Source organism: Thunnus maccoyii, chromosome 13, assembly GCF_910596095.1.
Source record: "Thunnus maccoyii chromosome 13, fThuMac1.1, whole genome shotgun sequence".
In the NCBI taxonomy this organism is placed as follows: domain Eukaryota; kingdom Metazoa; phylum Chordata; class Actinopteri; order Scombriformes; family Scombridae; genus Thunnus; species Thunnus maccoyii.
In genome coordinates this window covers 25,225,115-25,243,186 of record NC_056545.1, presented here as the reverse complement: position 1 = coordinate 25,243,186, position 18,072 = coordinate 25,225,115, and the positions used below count along the sequence as shown (strand labels likewise).

The following is an 18,072-nucleotide window of genomic DNA, read 5'->3' as shown; positions in this document are numbered from 1 at the left end:
TGCAAAAGTCCTATCAGACCCGAAGTTGAAACCGAGCGGACTATTTGGTGGACACATGAACATCAGAAGTATTGTTTCAAAGAGCAATCAGCTAATTTGTTTACTGTCTGACTCAAATCTGGACTTTGTTCTATATCTGAAACGTGGCTGAAACAGTCGACTCCCATTAGTGTGTTTATTGTGCCTGGATGTCAATATTTTAGACTAGACAGAAGTGTAACCACAACACAGAATTAATTCTTATGGGTGATTTTAATGTCAGTCGGGGGATAAGTTAAAGAGAAAAACAATTTAAAACGATTGCAGAGAACTTCCACCTAGCACAATTAGTAAATGGATCAACAAGTATTGCATAACTCTAATACAAAATTAGATCTGGTATTTACTAACAAACCAGAAAGAACATTCAAAAGTTATAATTTGATTACTGGCTTATCCGATCACAATCTAACTCTCTTTGGGAGTAAACTGACAAAAAATAGATACTGAATACTGTAACTACTAAGACAAATATCTTTCATTGCATACCTAAAGCTTAGCAAGATGGATTTGACAATGAGATTACTTAGTTTGAAATGGGATGATGTACTATCTTCTGATGATCTGGAGTATGGCTGTAACACATTATACTTGTAGAATGAACTATGTTAGGGAAAGATTTACTGTGAGGGTGCAGAAAAAATCTAATAAAAATAATCCACCCTTTTTTAATGAAAATCTGTGGAAACTGATGAAGTCAAGAGATGCAGAACTAAGGAAAGTAATGAAATCTGGAAGAGACACTGATATGCTGATTTATAAAGGTTTGAGGAACAGAGTTATCAAGAGCTGAGATTAGCTAAATCTTGCTCTTATCTTAATATAACGAATGAGTCAAAGGGTAACAGTAAATTGATCTGGAAAAATATTGATAATCTCACAGGGAGAGACCCATAACTTTTGGGAGATGTTCAGCTCAAAATACAGGGAGAGCTAATTTAAGATAATCTTTCTACTGTTTCTGTCTTTAATCATTTTTTTCTTGAGTCTGTATGTGAGTCCCTTGAGTCCCTCCTATTTTTAAATCTAGAGACCACCATGAAGCCAATAACTATAAACAGATAAGTGTACTGCCAGTACTCTCAAAGGCTGCAGAGAAAGTTGTTGTTGAACTATTGACAAATCTCCTAACAAAGTCAATTTTGGTCCACATCGCATACAGTTTGGCTCTAGAGAAAATCTTTTCACCAAAATAGCTACCTTACACTTCACAGATCAAATTAAATCTAGATCACATTAAATCTAGGCTTGATAAAGGAGGTGATGTATTTTTATTTACATAAAGCATTTGATACAGTCAATCATGACGTTTTAAGAAATTTAACTTTTCATCTAGAGCACTGGCATTGATGTCTTCATATTTATCTAATAGGATGCAATGTGTTAAAGTTTGTGATGCACTGTCCAGTAACATGAAGTGCACTATGGGTGTACCACAAGGATCAGTGTTAGGTCCCCTATAATTTAGCCTCTATATTAAAGATTCAACAACAGTACCATGATGTAGAACTGCAAATATATGCAGATGACACTGTTGTATACACACATGCAAAAACAGCTGAGTTAGCAGCTGCCAAATGGAAAGGATCACACAGTGGCTTCATCAATCATGTCTTAGTCTGAATGTTGACAAGACAAAATGTTTTTTTCTAAAACCATGGTACAACCCCCATAACGATGATATTCTCATCAAAATATAAGTATTGACATAGTCACTGATTTTAAATATCTTGCCATGACATTGGATCCAAATTTTAATTTTAATAAACATGTTTAAAAAAAATGGTAAAAACCATAAAGTACAACTTGGCATACTTTAGACACATTAGAAACTGTCTCTCTCTGGATGCAGCCAAGATATTTATGCATGCTACAATCCTTTCCCATATGTCCTATTGCATTACACACTGGGGGCAGGTGAAAGAGGCATTTAGGTACATTGTTGAGCGTAGATCACCCGTGTTTTGGAAGCGCTCAGAGCCCAATACACAATGACCATAGTTACACACGTACAACAGATCAAATACTTCCACAGGCAGTTCAAAACCAATTGTCTCATATGACCGTGGCGATTATGAAGCACCACTACAGACAAAGCACAAATCTTTGGAGCAAACAAACCCACTCAAATCCAACCTGAAAGCACAGAAAATAGGAACGATCTAAGAGCCCAATATGATCAATCCACTTTATTTTCCGATGCATATTATTTCATTTTTAAATGCAGCCCTTATTTAAGGCTACTTGAAATGAGAAAAACCTCACATCAACCGTATTACGTGTTGAAGTAGCAGCTGGAGGCCAAGCAATTGGCCCGTTCCGAACAGGCACGTTTTGAACAGGCACTGCACTAGTGTTTATAAAATTTTTAATGGTTTGGCCCCTCCTCCATTATGTGACTTTGTGTATTTTCGTTCAGTGAACGCTATAAAATCCTCAAGAATATCCTCTTAAACAGATTTTACTGTACCATTTCGTCACACTGCATTTAGGCAGTCAGCATGTGAAAGCCACAACTCAATGGAACACCCTACCCGACGATATTTGAAGAGCTGCAGCTCCATCAGCACATTTAAAACCAAATTAGAAAGTCTGCTAAAAAATACTCAGCTCTGTAACCACTGATTCTACATTTTATCTCATGGTCTTCTCATGAAAGCAAATAATCTTGCTTTTAATTTGACAAGCATACATTTGTCATTTCTAGTTGACATTGTGGGTGTGTGTTTAATGTGCTTTTGTGCGTGACTTTTTATTATGTGTCCTGTGTGTTTTTTGCTTTGAAGTTTGTTATTGTGCTGTTATACTGTATGTTTTAATTGTGACCTGCCGAAGGGACTGTAGATGACAATTAGCTATAAGCTAACTCTGGTACAGTGCATCAAATGGTAACATTTATTTTTAACACTGTACATGGTCCCTTAAAAATAAAATTAATAAATAAATACATTTAAAGGGGGGTCAGAAGCCTAAAAGGTTAGGAACCACTGCAGTAGTAGGAGCTGAGATAGTCTTCATGCATATTTCATCTGCTAGAGCCTCTGTTTCATCTTTCTCAGAGTCGGGCTCCCCTGAGGGGCAAACTTCCTGCTCTGATGGTGTCAAAGTTCTTGTCTGAGAAACAGTCAGTCACAGCCACGTTGCAGAAACTTCAGCTGCTTTCCTGTCTGCTTGGCTGGCTACATGTACAGTGAGTGGGCGGATTCCATAGAAACACTAGCATAGGATCCATGAGAACTGGGTGGAAATAAAAAGACAACCACTAAACAGAGCACAATGATATTCCACAATAGGGCATTATAATATTAGTGCCACACAGCAGAACTACTGTACAACCCAAAAGAAGCATTCCCTGCACTACACAGACTTGTGGCATGAGAGCTATTTGATGTGCACTGTGGGTGTGTTCAATTTCACTTGTGTGAAGAGAGACCAGAAGAGATTACAATAGGCCAGACATCTTTCAGCTACCAAGCAAACATTTTAACAATTCTCCCCACGCACGTGTTAACGTCACACTTGTAAACTCGCTTGTCCTGTTTACCTGGATGGGATAACTCAATAATATTAAATCATCTGTCTGATTATTGACTTGCACAGCACAGTTCTACAAGATACTGTTCATGCTCTCAGGCTACAGTGAGGGCAAAAGAAGCTGATATTCATGTTTAAAGACCATATCTTTGGTTTACCTCAAACGTGACCCAGATGACCCATTTACAGAAACAGTAGAATTCCTTGGAGCCAGCGAGTTAGACTGCGATGCTTGTCAAGTATGCGGTCTGTTTCCTGGACGTTCCTGAGCTAAAAACAGAGCCAAACGAAAAAAAAAAGCTTGGAGCTACTCTCCTTCACAGCTAACATACACCTCTCTGACAAAAAAACAATGGTGTGCCAGTGCCATGCATTTTTCTCCACTGGCCTTTTGGTAGATGATGCTTGAGGAGAAAAAACTGAGGGAAGGCAGCCTGGCAATGCTCCTGGAGGGCTAGGACCTCTCTGTGCCTATGCGAATGAGAAAGTATCTTGTTAAAATATCATGCAAAATATCTGCAACCTGCTGCAGTGTACTGAGCAGCCTCATATTCTGTCAGAAATAGGGCCACTTCTATTTATTCAACTGACTGAATGCCACAGCAGTACTCATCCTGCTCCAATCAGTCCATCTCCTCTTATCTCCTCAATTAAAGCCTCCACTGCAGTAAAGGACGTGCCACTCCAAATGTATGCAGACCAGACCTCGCCTCTTGGGTACAGATAACAACTCTTTTCTTTTCAGAGTGCTTTCCCTCAAAGTGTGTGAACAAGAGTGGGAAGGAGAGCTGGCTGGTCATACCAGGCAGAGAAATGTGTTTCTGACCATATTAGTATAGTCCTAAGATCCTCATGCTGAGGAGTGTGCGAACTATTCTTTTCACAAACAAGAGCGACAACATTCACAGCAACAAAGGCTAAATGAATGGTTACACTGTTAATTACAGAAGGAGAAACAGACAGAAGACGTGTCCTGGCAAACAGGCCTCAGAGTATAAAACTATACAGGCTACTGCCTTGATTTCAGGTCATTCTGCTGTGCTGATTACCACGGGATACTTGTGTTGCTCAAGATTCATGAACTATACCCAGTCAGCTCCTCTCTCTGGTACCACATCTACAACCAATCAGGCTAGGTTGTGATGATACATGTCATTTGTTCAACACTCAATTTAAAACAATACACCATTTACATTTAAGTTTTAAAAAAATACTTAGTATGAAAATCCATGAGCTCATTTCAAGAAGACAACTTGCATCTTCTAATATAATATTCATATCCAATATCATATTCATAATTGTGTTTTAATTAGTGTATAATCACCTGAAAATAAGAATCATTGTGTTGTTGTTACCTTAGATGAGCCCTTTATATCTACATAGGGAGCAGGTCCTCTTCCATGGAGACCGCCATGTTGCACCACCATGTTTCTACAGTAGCCCAGAACAGACAAACCAAACACTGGCTCTAGAGAGGGCCTTTTGTGTTTTTCGCGAGTTACGTAGCCACTGTAGGTTCTCCAACACGCTTGAAAGAGGAGGAGGTGAGGGAAGGGGTATTCATCTGGTTGCAATCTGCAACCTCACCGCTATATGCCACTAAATCTTACACACTGGTCCATTGAGCAGCACATTGCATTCAACGGTTAGTCCTAATTGCTTTACCTGATAAAGTATGCCAGGGAAATTGTTGTTAAGTTGATCCCTTTATGAACAACCAGCACACAGTCTGCACTCGTTGATCTACTTCCAAAACTGCACTACATCAGCCAGCAGGAAATTGATTTTCTAGTCTTGAGTTTGTTTAGAGATAAGGTCATTTCCAACTCAAGAAAAACTGCATTGTTTATATATAAAGACTAAACATTGACTGACAGGTCTTTATAGGCTAACACTGAGCAGGTTCAGCTGCAGCATCAAGTTCAGGAAGACTGCCCATGGGTTCAAACTGGTGCGGTGGCCTTTGTGATCATCCAGCTCATTGTTGTGGGGAGAGGGGTGGTGTACTGTATGTTCTGGAAAAGACGGGTACCCCACCTTACATAACTACTTGTGGCTGAAGTCTCCTGAGAGGACAGTTGTGGTCTCCATCCATGCTAGCTCAACTTGGTGAAAGTCATGTTCAATCTCTCTACTAACTATCAATCTGCTAAAAATCCTAACCAACAACCTCCACCCATTGTCAAACACGGCACCATGTGGCCATGTCTTTGCACACACACACTTTTGTTTTAAATATACTGGCATTGCCTAGCTGAACTCAAGGGTGTACATACTCTTTAAAAGTAAGAATTTATACAAACCAAAGTTATTATTTCAGTTTTTAATGCCTAATCAGAACTTTTTGGACAAATTAGAGAGCTATGGCCAGGTATTAGATTCATAAGCAGATTTCTTGCTGGTTATATTGGGGTGCTGCAGCTCTGAAAAGTGTGTATTCACCCCATTCCTGAGACCCAGATTGATATCCTGGTGTGAGTTATATTGAGTCACAGGTCATCATTATGATGGTATCTCCCTCCATAGAGAACGATCACACAGAGCATATGAAGAACAGTATAGAGGACTTCATCACCGCTGTATCTGCCTTTCAACCTTCTTACCACAGCTGGACAAGGTCACCCCAAATGTTGTTACCCCACCTTCATCCTGACTCATTTCATACATATGTCAGTTACAGCATGTGGATGAAGGACTCCAGTACAGCTGCTAATTTTCTACTCACAGTCCCTGAGTGTGTCGTTAACAAAAGTGAATCCAGGACACCAGCACTGGTAGGAGATATTCCTGAGCGTGTGGGGCAAGCGCAGCACTGAGAGGAGACCTTGAATTCCCTTTAGAACGTCACACAATCACATCCCGTTAAGCAGAGCAGTGAAGGAGATCGCCAGGCATGATTTTCCATCTCACAAAATAAGCCATACCACCGCTGTACAACTGGCCATGGGTGCTCCTCACATAACCCCTAGCTATAAATAGCCAATGACAAGGACAGTGGATAATGCGTTGAACAGAGGATGAGAGCAGCTATAGAAAAAAGGCAGGAGCACTGTGGTTGCTGAATGGTTACAGTGCATGCCACATAACCACAACATCCCCGGTTTGAATCCACCTGGGGACCTTTGTTGCATGTCGTGCCCATCTCTCTCCCTCTTGTTTCCTGTCTACTTCTCCACTGTCGAGTAAAAGCAAAAAAATGCCCTAAAACATATCTTTAAAATAGAAAAAAGGCAGGAGGTTCACTGCTGCAGGCTCTAAAAGGACATGCTGAGTATCAGGTCAAGGTAAGAGACACCAGTGTCTCTATAAATGACAAACACAAAGTCAGTAAATCAATAATAAACTTAAGACTTAGACAAACTGAAAATTTGCAATTTCGTTGATGTCTTCATGTGATTTTCTGAGATACAAACACTCATAAACGATACACATCGTAGACACAGAAAGGACAGGAGCCTCGTCACGCTACATCCATCAGTAAATTAGATTTTATGTCAAAGGTTAAAAAACTTGATTATCCACTTTACTCAGTGCTATAGTCTGACTGCGCATCATTACATGGACACAAGCGTGGCCTCCCTTGGTCTGAGTGCTTTTTTTTTTGTCTAGCCCAGCTTGTCCAGCCCAGCAGCCAAAAACCAGACTTCCAACTATTTCCCTTTTTTGGATGGTTAACCATGAGAAAAACAAACGCTGTAATTACCTACAAACATCCTTCACATTGACTGCATCATAAATGACTGGTGCCCTGCTCATATTTGAACCCTATTTTCTACTGGTATTATCAAAAGGAACAGAAGAAAGTGAAAGCTGTCATTTGTTGCCTATTTGGTTCCTCCCAAAGGACACATGCATGTTCCACTGCATGGCTGGCGTATTCTATAAACATAAGACTGCAACTTAAACTCTGCAATTAGGACATATTACAACTTAACTTAACTTAACCTTTTGTTATTATTGAGATGTCCAATTATGCTTCACCACAAACCATGACCAAAATAGCAAAGGTTTATTATTCTACCATCACTATTTTAAACAGTGATCTGGTGTTTCTGGAACACTTTGGTAATGTAGTTAACAAGCAAATGTTACGTGGCAAGAACAGAATAACACACAGTAGCTTAGCACAGGATAGTTGGCCATAATGAAGCATTTAAGGACCTATTAAAGACATAAACAGCAAACTTTCACCGATGACTACACTAAACACAACAAAGCCTTGTTTGACTGCTTCACATGGCACTGATCTAATGAGGAACAAATGGCTGGCTGATCATGTGAAGAAAAAACGCCTGCAGTGAACTTAAGCGGTTCCAAAGGCAACTTGCCATTGGCAACAAAATGTGTTATTTACATAAAACACAGGGAAACCTCAGCAGTATGGCTAATTTTGTAAATTCATCTTGATCTGCCAGTACATTCTCAGCTTTACGTCAGGAGGGAAAGTGTGAGAATGTTATGAAAGAAGCAGGTGCTAAACAGGGTCCAACTACTGTACATACAAATCCAAGAGGAAACCTTTCATCCCAAAACAAAATATTTGCAATGCGCAGGGTCTTACCTTCCACTGAGTACACTGAAATCAAGTCCTCTTTATTTTGGGGGAGAATAAGGGCATTTTAGCAACCTGAGGGGACTTAACACGCGGTGGCTATTATATAAGCTGCTTCCAACATTTTTAGACTCAGTACGTTTATATTTAACTATACTTTTAGGCCAACAAAATAATAAATAAAGGAAATAAAGGCCACAGCAATTCTCCCCCATAATTTTATTGCTGGCAGCGTGGAGAAAGCTTTGAATATAAGATTTTGAAAGCTTTGGGATATAAGATTTACATAAAGTAACTGAACAGTTGACTATAGGGACTATAGGGACTATATATATATATATATATATATATGGGTTGGTTATAATAAAAAAATATCTGAGGGTGGTAGGGGGACGTTGAGGGGACATCAGTTTTGCTAAAATCCTGGCCAAAGCCCTGGCTGAGTTTGAGCTGCAGTCTCCTCACTGACATGTCCCTCCACACAGCAGCACATGCAGAGGTGTCAGGGAAAACATTACCACCACTGCCATGATAACACTATCATTGTATAAAGACTATTACCTCTAACTATGGTCGAATGAAAAGTGAGCCAAGAAAAGGTTGTCTTTTTTGTTTGTTTGTTTTACAGTGCAGATGGGGAGTATTGGACAAACAAAAATCCTGTTGAACTCACGACTACGCATGGTGCAACATTAGCAAGTAAACTGAAAAATCCAGGATGACAGTCTGAAGCAATGTAAAATACTATTCGGATTTCTGTTGCCTAACGTTACAGTCATACAATGAGACGTTAAATTAGCGCGAAAACATGTCCTCTGCCTAATTTTAATAGCAGACGTTATCGGGAATGACACGTCTGCTTCAGAATGAATTAACGTTAGTCATTAAATTAAAGAAATAGAGACATCTACTGTCAATGCTGTTAATGAACAAGCTGTCATAAAAGTCTGTTTGCCGTTGCTGTAAACTGGCCAAACCAACTGATCCCGAGCGACTCTGACAGCTTCTTTCATTTCCACCGACTACAGAAAAGCGTTAACGGTAAAGTTTACACATTTAAACTCAACACATTGGCGATAAGAAGAAGAAAACACCGTATAAGGTCAGAAATAAACGAGTATAAGCCACTAGCTTCATCTCACCTGTTCAGTATTGCGGCGGTACTGCTGTTGTTTGGCCAGGATGCTGCTGCTGCCGCCGCCTCATACACACGAGTCATCAAAGTGTCACCACCGGCCTGCGCTCGAGCCGGTAGGTGGAGCGCGTGAAGAGAGTTTGGCGCAGTGCTCCGGTAGATTTCTGGGAAATGTAGTCTTTCTATTGGTTGGTAGGAAGTGAAATGAAAAAGGTAGATAAAATGTGGCCAAATGTCCGTGTTAATATTAAATGTCATATTTAAATGTACAATATTTAAATAGTTTATTAAAACCATAATATTATCATATTGATAATAGTTTGTCTGCACTTTTTTTTTTAAGTGGTAGACAATTTTTTTTAACCACAATTCAATAGCACCACAATCCACAGCCTCCAAAATGACCGTACATGTTCAACGAAAACATTATGACTCATATGAAGTTAGGAGTTATTGCCGGGCTGCTGGTAAGGTCATATTTGCAGGTTGACTTTGTGTCGAATGTGCTGACACGAATTTAAATAAGTCTAGTGATGACATGATAAAAAAATTTGAAAGAGCTTAGAAAAAAGTATATCTACATGATTCTGTTTGTTCCTTTGAATATATGAGTATATATAATTTTGATTGTGTTGCCATTATTTTCCGTTCTCAATATAAGACGTTACAAATGTGCAGAATCTGCTCCCGCTCGTCTTTGACTACATTTACCTAAAGGACTGTCATTGAGAAACATGGCCGACTCCACGGGTGCTGCAAACGCTGCTGTCTCCGACTCGCAAGGTCCAACTTCGTCGAGCATGGGCAGCCCACCGATTCAGTACAGTATGATTCTGGACCATCTTATCGGGGACAAGAGGACCGTAAAGGATCTTAATCCCACCGTGATGGGGGGACTGCCGGTGCCTCCTAAAAGTGAAGAGCAGAAGATGATCGAAAGGGGGATGGAGAGCTGCGCCTTCAAGTCTGTCCTGGCCTGTGTGGGAGGTCAGCACCACAATTGTTATATTATTATTTATTATTATTATTATTATTTTAAAGTGCTCAGAGTTTGTGTGTGTGTGTGTGTGTGTGTGTGTGTGTGTGTGTGTGTGTGTGTGTGTGTGTGTGTGTGTGTGTGTGTGTGTGTGTGTGTGTGTGTCTGGCTTCAGCTGACAGGCAGTTAGAAACAAATCTCTTAATATGTGGTGTCAGTTTTTCTGTATGTGGATGAGGATTTGAGGAGGACACTGGCATTGGGGTTTGTGTCATGTGTTTTCCATAATGCAGACCTGAAATGACTAGTTGATCTACAGAAAATTCATCTGCAACTATCTGATAATCTATTCAAGGTTTAAGTCATATTTAAAGCAAACATACCAAACTACAATTTGAAGATGACACCTTGGGCTTCACTAATGTGTTATCTTTCTCAGTATTATCTTACATCTTATCAATTTTATCAGTGAATCAAGAGAGATAATTTGCAGATTAATCGATACTGAACATAATTATTAGTTGTAACCCCACCATAAAGATTCCTGTCCATAACAGAAACATGATCAGTCAGTCAGACAGCCTTTTTCTCCAATCAGAGGAGAATAAGCACAACAGATTGCGTCTTTTACTTCATTCCCTAATATTGTTGTGATTTACTGTTTAAAACCTCATGTTGGTTGTTTGTTTTGTCACAGGTTTCGTCCTCGGAGGAGCTTTTGGTGTTTTCACAGCGGGCATCGATACCAATGTTGGCTTCGATCCCAAAGATCCTCTGAGAACTCCAACAGCACGAGAAGTCCTGAAAGACATGGGCCAGAGAGGGATGTCGTACGCCAAGAACTTTGCCATTGTGGGCGCCATGTTCTCCTGCACAGAGTGCATCATAGAATCAGTAGGTCACAGTAGGTCTCTTCATTATGTGTGGGGACTGGTGCATTGACATACCGATGTTGGACAGAACCATATGGCTTCATAAACGTGGCTGAAACTAAAGACTTTCACTAGAATCCTATAGACAAAACAGAATCATGTGTGAATATGATACTACACATCACTCAACTCCTGAGTAGTTGAGTAAAGAGGATTTCAGTATGTCCCTTTGTGAAGAAAGACAGGGAAGAAACAAAGAAATAAATATAAACACTTTGTGAAGATGGATTTAAACATTGAAGTATCTTAAGCACAGTCACAAACACTGCTACAAGGGTGGCTGACATGTGACAAGAGTTTTGAAAGTAACATGAGACTACTAACAGCTTCAAAAAGAACAAATATGCAACCTATGGTCAAATTTCAGGAGTATCATTATAAAACACTGCAGAAATATTGAATACATCGACGAGAACAATATGGAAAATCATGATGACAAATAGAAAACACATCAACAAAGAGGGACATTAGTTTCAGGTTGAAAGATGAGTGAGTAGTTAACTTGTGTCATTTCTTGTGTGTCCAGACTGACTGGAGAGCGTACCTGCTTTCATGCTGTAAAAAATGGACAGGGATAAGCTAAAAAAGGCTTCATATATTCTTCATAGCCTTACTTCAACAGATCCATGATGGAGCTTGGACAGAAATTATAAAGCGATTCCAGCTATTTGAGGAATTACTCATCCACATCTTGTTATTGTAAAACCATTCAAATATCCCCTGATGAATGTCAAACACATGGTAGAGCTGTTCTGCTCTTTGAACCTCCTCAAAGTGGTGTGGTAGCGCCCTCTGGTGCTAAACTGTTTTTTGTTTTGGGGGTTTTTTTTGTGCAAAATTTTTAAAAAACAACTCTGACCCAAATTATTACAGTTCAGATATAGAAATCCCGTCAGTGTTCCCTGGCAACTCCTCTGATCAGTTTAATTTGCTCTCTACAGCTCTCACACACAAATAAATCAACTTCTGTTTTTCATTTGCAGCACAGAGGCAAATCTGACTGGAAGAACGCAGTGTACAGCGGTTGTGTAACTGGAGGAGCCATTGGATTTCGTGGTATGTAACCAAACCTGGTACATTTATTTTTATGTTTTCAGTTGAAAGTGATTTATTCCTGACGTCCTCACATGGATTCTTTTTCTGTTTTGTAGCTGGTCTGAAGGCCGGGGTGCTGGGATGTGGAGGCTTTGCTGCATTCTCCGCTGCCATTGAATATTATCTGCGGTGAACCACTGAAGAGTTGCTCTATGGACAAGAATTTAATCGTTGCACATCTGGACGAGCCAGTGAAGACTCACTGTGTGAGAAATCCAACCCTGAGAATATTTGTCTGCACATGGAGGCCTGCTGTGAAAGTATTTGGTGGAAGTGACAGGTTCCTGTTTGTGTACAGTGGTGTTAAGTGACGCTGAAAAAAAACCTGTCTGTGTTTTCCAGTGTCTCATTACTTATTATCATATGGACAGTTTGACCAAACAAAGCAACTTCATGTGGAGAATCTCTAGAAACAGAGCAGGGTGGGTCTGCTTCTGTACCGAAGGTGTAATGAGATGAAAATGTTGAACACGAGACACCTTCACTCTGAATCATGACTGCATCAGATCAGAGTCATATATAACACTGTTCTTGTTGTACAACACTGGTATGATGAGTCAGTAACTAATCCACATTAGGATTATTTATAATAAAACTGTTTTATTAACTTGTGCATTAATTCTTGATTGGGTTTACAAGTGTCCATAATCACAGAACTGTTGATTCCCTTTTAATAACAGTCAATCTATGTAAATATGTTGCCTTTATTCCAGGCTTTTTCTTGTACGTGATGTGTGTCATACAGATTTCACACAGAGTTCAGAGTTACAGGTTTCCACCAGGAGAGGCAGCTGGACTGCAGTCCTAGGCTTTACCTCAGGAAGACCAACAGATCCTTCACAGAGCTGCATAAATTTGGGGCAGATGGAGTTATAAATTATCAGTAGAACCTAAACAAAATTACATATTTTGTCCACGGCATTAGGCCATGGGATTTTTTTTTTTATTTACAAGTAGTTAAAAGTAGTTACAGTATTGGTAACATGTCAATCTTTGGCAAGACATTTGTTTAACAACTTTGACAAACGGCTCAGGCTATTAATTATCTACAAAAACAAGCAAACAACACATATCAGCTTATTAATATCAGAAATACTGAAAAGGTTTTCACTTCAGAGAGCATTACTGCTATAATTGTTTAACTTTTGGAGGACACTTTTATCCAAGGTGCTAAAAACATGACTTCATTTTGAATGTATGTACCTCAGAATGCAAGATGTGAATTTATTTAACAAAACAAACTACAGCACATCTTGTAGTAAACCATTAAACCACACAGAGGTGGTCAAATATCAGTTTGGTGTTTACTGGTGAATAATGTAGCCATTTTAAGTGGCAGGTACCACAACAAAAAATCTGATTAACACCTGATGGGTGTTCAGATGTTTAATATTAACTGTCAAAAATATGTAAATACATATTTTATGTCTGAACATTAAGTGTTGGAGTGTTCATTTATAGTCATTTTAAAACATAATCAAATATTTGCCAGTTGACTAATGGAGAAAAAGAGAATGTGTCTATTGTTTATTGTAGATGAAAGCTTCTCTGGGATGATCAGCAATGATGCACCAAGAGATTCATATATCTATTGTTCTCTGTGACACTTATCATAACATCTCAGTAAAGCTGCTGGTTGAAACAGACTCCAACAAATATTATGACACCTGCAGCTGATTCAGTATTTAAGAAGCTTTATGTAACTTTAACATCACTGAGGGTAAAGAACCTCACAGAACACAGTATCATTTCACATGTGATGATTTTATTGAATTCAACAACAAACCAGTCAAACTGTAAAACATTGTGACACATATGAACAATAGGAATGAATGTATGATCTATTATCACTAATAAACACTTCAATTATGTGTGGTGATATGGACAAAGTTCATATCCTGATCAGTATTACAGCATTTTTTAATATCAACATGTAATATTTGTGCTGTATATTAAACATTATACATACTAACGTATTAAAAATCACAGTTAAAAGTTTAAATATGACCATATTTTTGAATATTATAAAGAAATATTTAGAAAGTTTGTCTTAATGTGTTGCATTGTATTACAGTAATATGCTGTATTTAATGTGACAAAGCCAAGGCCCTAAAAATACTGTGTGTGTGTGTGTGTGTGTGTGTGTGTGGGTGTGTGTGTGTGTGAGGAGCTTCCTAGACCCATCAGCACAGAAGAAGCAGATGGTGACAGCTTCCTCTGTGCAGGTGGAATCGAGATGGTCCTCCTCATCCTCTTGGCTGTTGAGGAGGCAGCTTGAGACAGTGGAGGGGAGAAAGAGGAGGAAGGAGGGTGGGGGAGAGGGAGGAGGGGGGGTTGTTGTTTGGGAAGCAGGGTGCTGGGACTGGTTCAGAGGTCTGCTGTGGTTCTGGGTCTTCATGGGATGATTGGTTGGTTGACGTCTGCTCTCAGCTGCTTGTAGGTCTGGACATTTGAGTCTAATAATATTATAATGAATATCATCAGCATTTATAAAATTAACTTTAGTTATCATCACTTTATGTCATTGTTGCTGCCTCTCTAGTTTTAGTGAGGGGATTACTTACTTACTACTGCTCTCTAGTTTGTCCAGTGGTCATCAGGGGGAAGTGCTCCAGCCTCCACAGCTCCACCTGTCACGACAAAAAACATCATCTATGGTGAACACTTGATACACCAACATGTTAGAGCCATCTGCTCTGTCAGAGGTGCAATCCAGCGATTAAGACAAGCCTCCGGTGTACGAAGAATGAAGAACAGAGTATGAAAAACCTCTCCTTCTCCTGATCACACACATAAGGAGCTGCTGCCACATAAATATTTTTAACATACAAGATACCACTCACCAATTTTTGACTTGATGATTTTTACTAAAAATCATGAAAGTGCAACAGAGTGAGTAAAATAATAATAAAAATAATAATCTTTGGATTATTGGTTAGTGGTATTAAGCCTTGCCTTAAGACTTTTGTTAACATTGTTAAGCTTTGACTCACCTTCATCTGGTGTGACCATCCACAGCTGGAGAAAAACATCTGTGTGTGTGTGAGGAGCTTCCCAAACCCACCAGCACAGAAGAAGCAAATAGTGACAACTTCCTCTGTGCAGGTTGGGATGGGACGGCCCTCCTCATCCTCTCGACTGTTGAACTCACTGGGTCTTCTGAAAAAAAGAATCAAAATACAAGAGTGAGTAAGATAAATAATCACTATTATTTACACAGCCACCTATACCTTACAAAACACATCAAACTGCAGCAAAGTGAGTGAAAGAAATAATCTTTGGATTATCATTAAGTGATATTAAAACTTGCTGGAATTTTAATGTTGTTATTATTGTCATTAATTATTAACTTACCTCTGGTGTAGACACCTAAAGCTCAGTATGAAAAAAACAGAGTAAGAAAAGTAATAAATGATCTTTGAATTATTAAATAAGTGATATGAAACAGCCATATTGTAATTGTTTACAGAGCCTACAGTAGTTAACATTCTTTGCAAGTCGGATGTTCATACTTAACTTTTCTTCCACATTATATCCTGGACAATAGCTCGTGTGCTAAAGCGTTCCTCCATTAATTACAGGGTCGTTTTCTTCAGTCCCTGGCTCCCTCTATCTGCATCAAGCCAGTAAACCCCAGGCTAACATAGCCAGACTAGATGGGATACTGTAAGTAATCCCTCCAGTGGGTCTGCCACAGGCTCTGGTCCTGGTTAGAGGTGCTTAGAATTCTTTCACAGGGAGGCGTTGAAGTATTTCATGACTGAGATACCTCAGATGTAGCTCGTATCCATTCAACATGAAGGAGCTTGAAAGTGTTTCCCTGCAGGACCAGATGAATAGTTAAGTGTGGGCAGCTGTGGCTCAGGAGTTTGAGTGGTCTTCAACTAATTGCAGAGTTGATGGTTTGATGTCTACATGTGGACGTGTCCTTGAGCAAGACACTGAACCAGATGGTTATGTCAGTGTCTTGCATGGTCACTCGCTGCCATCAGTGTGTGTATGCATTTAAGTGTCCTATTAATTATTATTAAAGGAAATTATTATTCAAAAGGAAAATTGTATCAATGGATTAAAAAAAGTCCTGGTGCAAGATGGTGTTTCCAGCCCTGCCAGACGCAAAGGCCAGTCCTCAAGGTTAAAGAGGGACAATCCAGCTACCAGTTATATACAAAAAGACCCCGGTGCAAGACGCTACTCAGGGCTTCACCAGCCCCGCAAGACGCAAAGGCCAGTCCTCAATGTTAAAGAAGGACAATCCAGCTACTAGTTATATACAAAAAGACCCCGGTGCAAGACGCTACTCAGGGTTTCACCAGCCCCGCAAGACGCAAAGGCCAGTCCTCAAGGTTAAAGAAGGACAATCCAGCTACCAGTTATGTACAAAAAGACCCCGGTGCAAGACGCTACTCAGGGCCTCACCAGCCCCGCAAGACGCAAAGGCTGGGCATCGGCAGCTCTGCCAGATGCAAAGTATTTACAGTTTTCTGAACCTGCTTCCTGCAGTGTACAAGGCTGGCAGTCCTAGTCTGAGTCGCTGTCATAAGTCCACAACGGGATCCCAAAATGACGCTCCCTGAATGGCCTGTTTGTAGATGCGGAGATGCCGCTTGAAGTTGAGGGCTCTGCGTATCCATAGCTCTCGTCCCTGCTGCTGATTGGAGAGGAGCTGAGGTCTGACGTTGGGGGAGCGGAGTTGTCAGGTCTTTCCTCACAGTCCCTCTTCAGGCGCTTAGCAGTCACCTCCTCTGAGTCGTTGTCTCCCCTGCTCCTCTTCGTGTAGAAGCTCTCGTCCCTGCTGCTGTTTGGAGAGGAGCTGAGGTCTGACGTTGGGGGAGCTGAGTTGTCAGTTCTTTCCTCACAGTCCCTCTTCAGGCGCTTAGCAGTCACCTCCTCCGAGTCACTGTCTCCCCTGCTCTTCTTCGTGTACAAGCTGAGGCCGGAGAATAAAAGTAGTGAGTCTCTGTAGCTCTCGTCCCAGCTGCTGTTTGTAGAAGAGCTGTGGTCTGAAGTTGAGGGAGCTGAGTTGTCCGTTCTCTCCTCACAGTTCCACCTTGGCCGCTTAGCAGTCACCCTCTCCCCGTGGCTGTCTTCCCTGCTCCTCTTCATGGACGAGCTGAGGCTGGGGGTTGAAGGAGCAGACTCTTCAGGCCGTTGGGATGCTGAAGCTCCTCGGGGCTTGCGGTGCCGAACAGGTACCGGTGGACGCCTGGCAGTCAGCTGCTGAGGAACAACAACAGGAGCAGCAACAGGAACAGGAGGACCAGCAGGAACAGGAGGACCAGCAGGAACAGGAGAACCAGCAGGAACAGGAGGACCAGCAGGAACAGGAGGACCAGCAGGAACAGGAGAACCAGCAGGAACAGGAGGACAAGCTTCTCTCCAACGCTGCCAAATGTTCTCTGGTGAGAGCTGCTGGATGAGAGGAGAGCAACATCTGATGTGGTCGTCTTCTAATTCCTCTTCATCTTCGGACAGACTGTCATATCCAGTATCCTCGCTTGACGAGTCAGACCAGCCCTCACTGTCTTCGGTGTCTTCATCCTCCTCTTCGTCACTCTCTTCATCAGAAGAGAACGGATGAACGTCCTCACCTCCATCTGTATGTACAATACCTACCTCAACCTCACCCTCCTCCTTCTTGTCAGAAGAGATGCAGATGGGGAGATTGTTGTCATCATCGTGGTCCAGGATCCTGATGACTTCAGGGACGCCGTCTCCTGCAGGACACTCAACAAGGTGGTCGACACGCTGAAAGGAGCCACCTGATGGGAAAAGAGACACATCACATGAGAACTTGATTTCAAATCTA

The 18,072-nt window shown here is 40.7% G+C and overlaps 2 protein-coding genes and 1 long non-coding RNA gene across 3 annotated transcripts in view; 1 reads left to right on the top strand and 2 right to left on the bottom strand.

The window, feature by feature from the left end:
* specc1 (sperm antigen with calponin homology and coiled-coil domains 1) overlaps positions 1 to 9,426 on the bottom strand; it is an 83,364-nt gene extending 73,938 nt beyond the window's left edge. Inside the window, exon 1 of the mRNA XM_042430698.1 lies at positions 9,268 to 9,426. The gene's annotated coding sequence lies outside the window, so the exon portion shown is untranslated. The remainder of the gene's footprint in view (positions 1 to 9,267) is intronic.
* Positions 9,427 to 9,950: 524 nt separating this feature from the next.
* On the top strand, positions 9,951 to 12,870 carry timm22 (translocase of inner mitochondrial membrane 22 homolog (yeast)). The gene is made up of 4 exons (XM_042432297.1): positions 9,951 to 10,247; positions 10,934 to 11,130; positions 12,152 to 12,224; positions 12,320 to 12,870. The coding sequence occupies exons 1-4, from the start codon at positions 9,995 to 9,997 to the stop codon at positions 12,394 to 12,396; spliced, it is 600 nt and encodes a 199-aa protein (XP_042288231.1). The 5' UTR covers positions 9,951 to 9,994; the 3' UTR covers positions 12,397 to 12,870.
* A 1,138-nt stretch (positions 12,871 to 14,008) lies between these two features.
* Positions 14,009 to 16,252, bottom strand: LOC121910912. Its single transcript, XR_006099758.1, has 4 exons — positions 15,618 to 16,252; positions 15,257 to 15,422; positions 14,828 to 14,893; positions 14,009 to 14,719 (listed from the first exon to the last, which is right to left on the bottom strand). It is a non-coding gene; the product is annotated as an uncharacterized LOC121910912 (long non-coding RNA).
* Between the last annotated feature and the right edge of the window lie 1,820 nt (positions 16,253 to 18,072).

Bases quoted from the DNA above. Each gene is read 5' to 3' on its own strand.
- timm22 (XM_042432297.1), top strand. From the start codon at position 9,995: ATGGCCGACTCCACGGGTGCTGCAAACGCTGCTGTCTCCGACTCGCAA. The intron at 11,131-12,151 runs GTAGGTCACAGT...TTTCATTTGCAG, and splicing joins CAGAGTGCATCATAGAATCA to CACAGAGGCAAATCTGACTG. The intron at 12,225-12,319 runs GTATGTAACCAA...TCTGTTTTGTAG, and splicing joins AGGAGCCATTGGATTTCGTG to CTGGTCTGAAGGCCGGGGTG.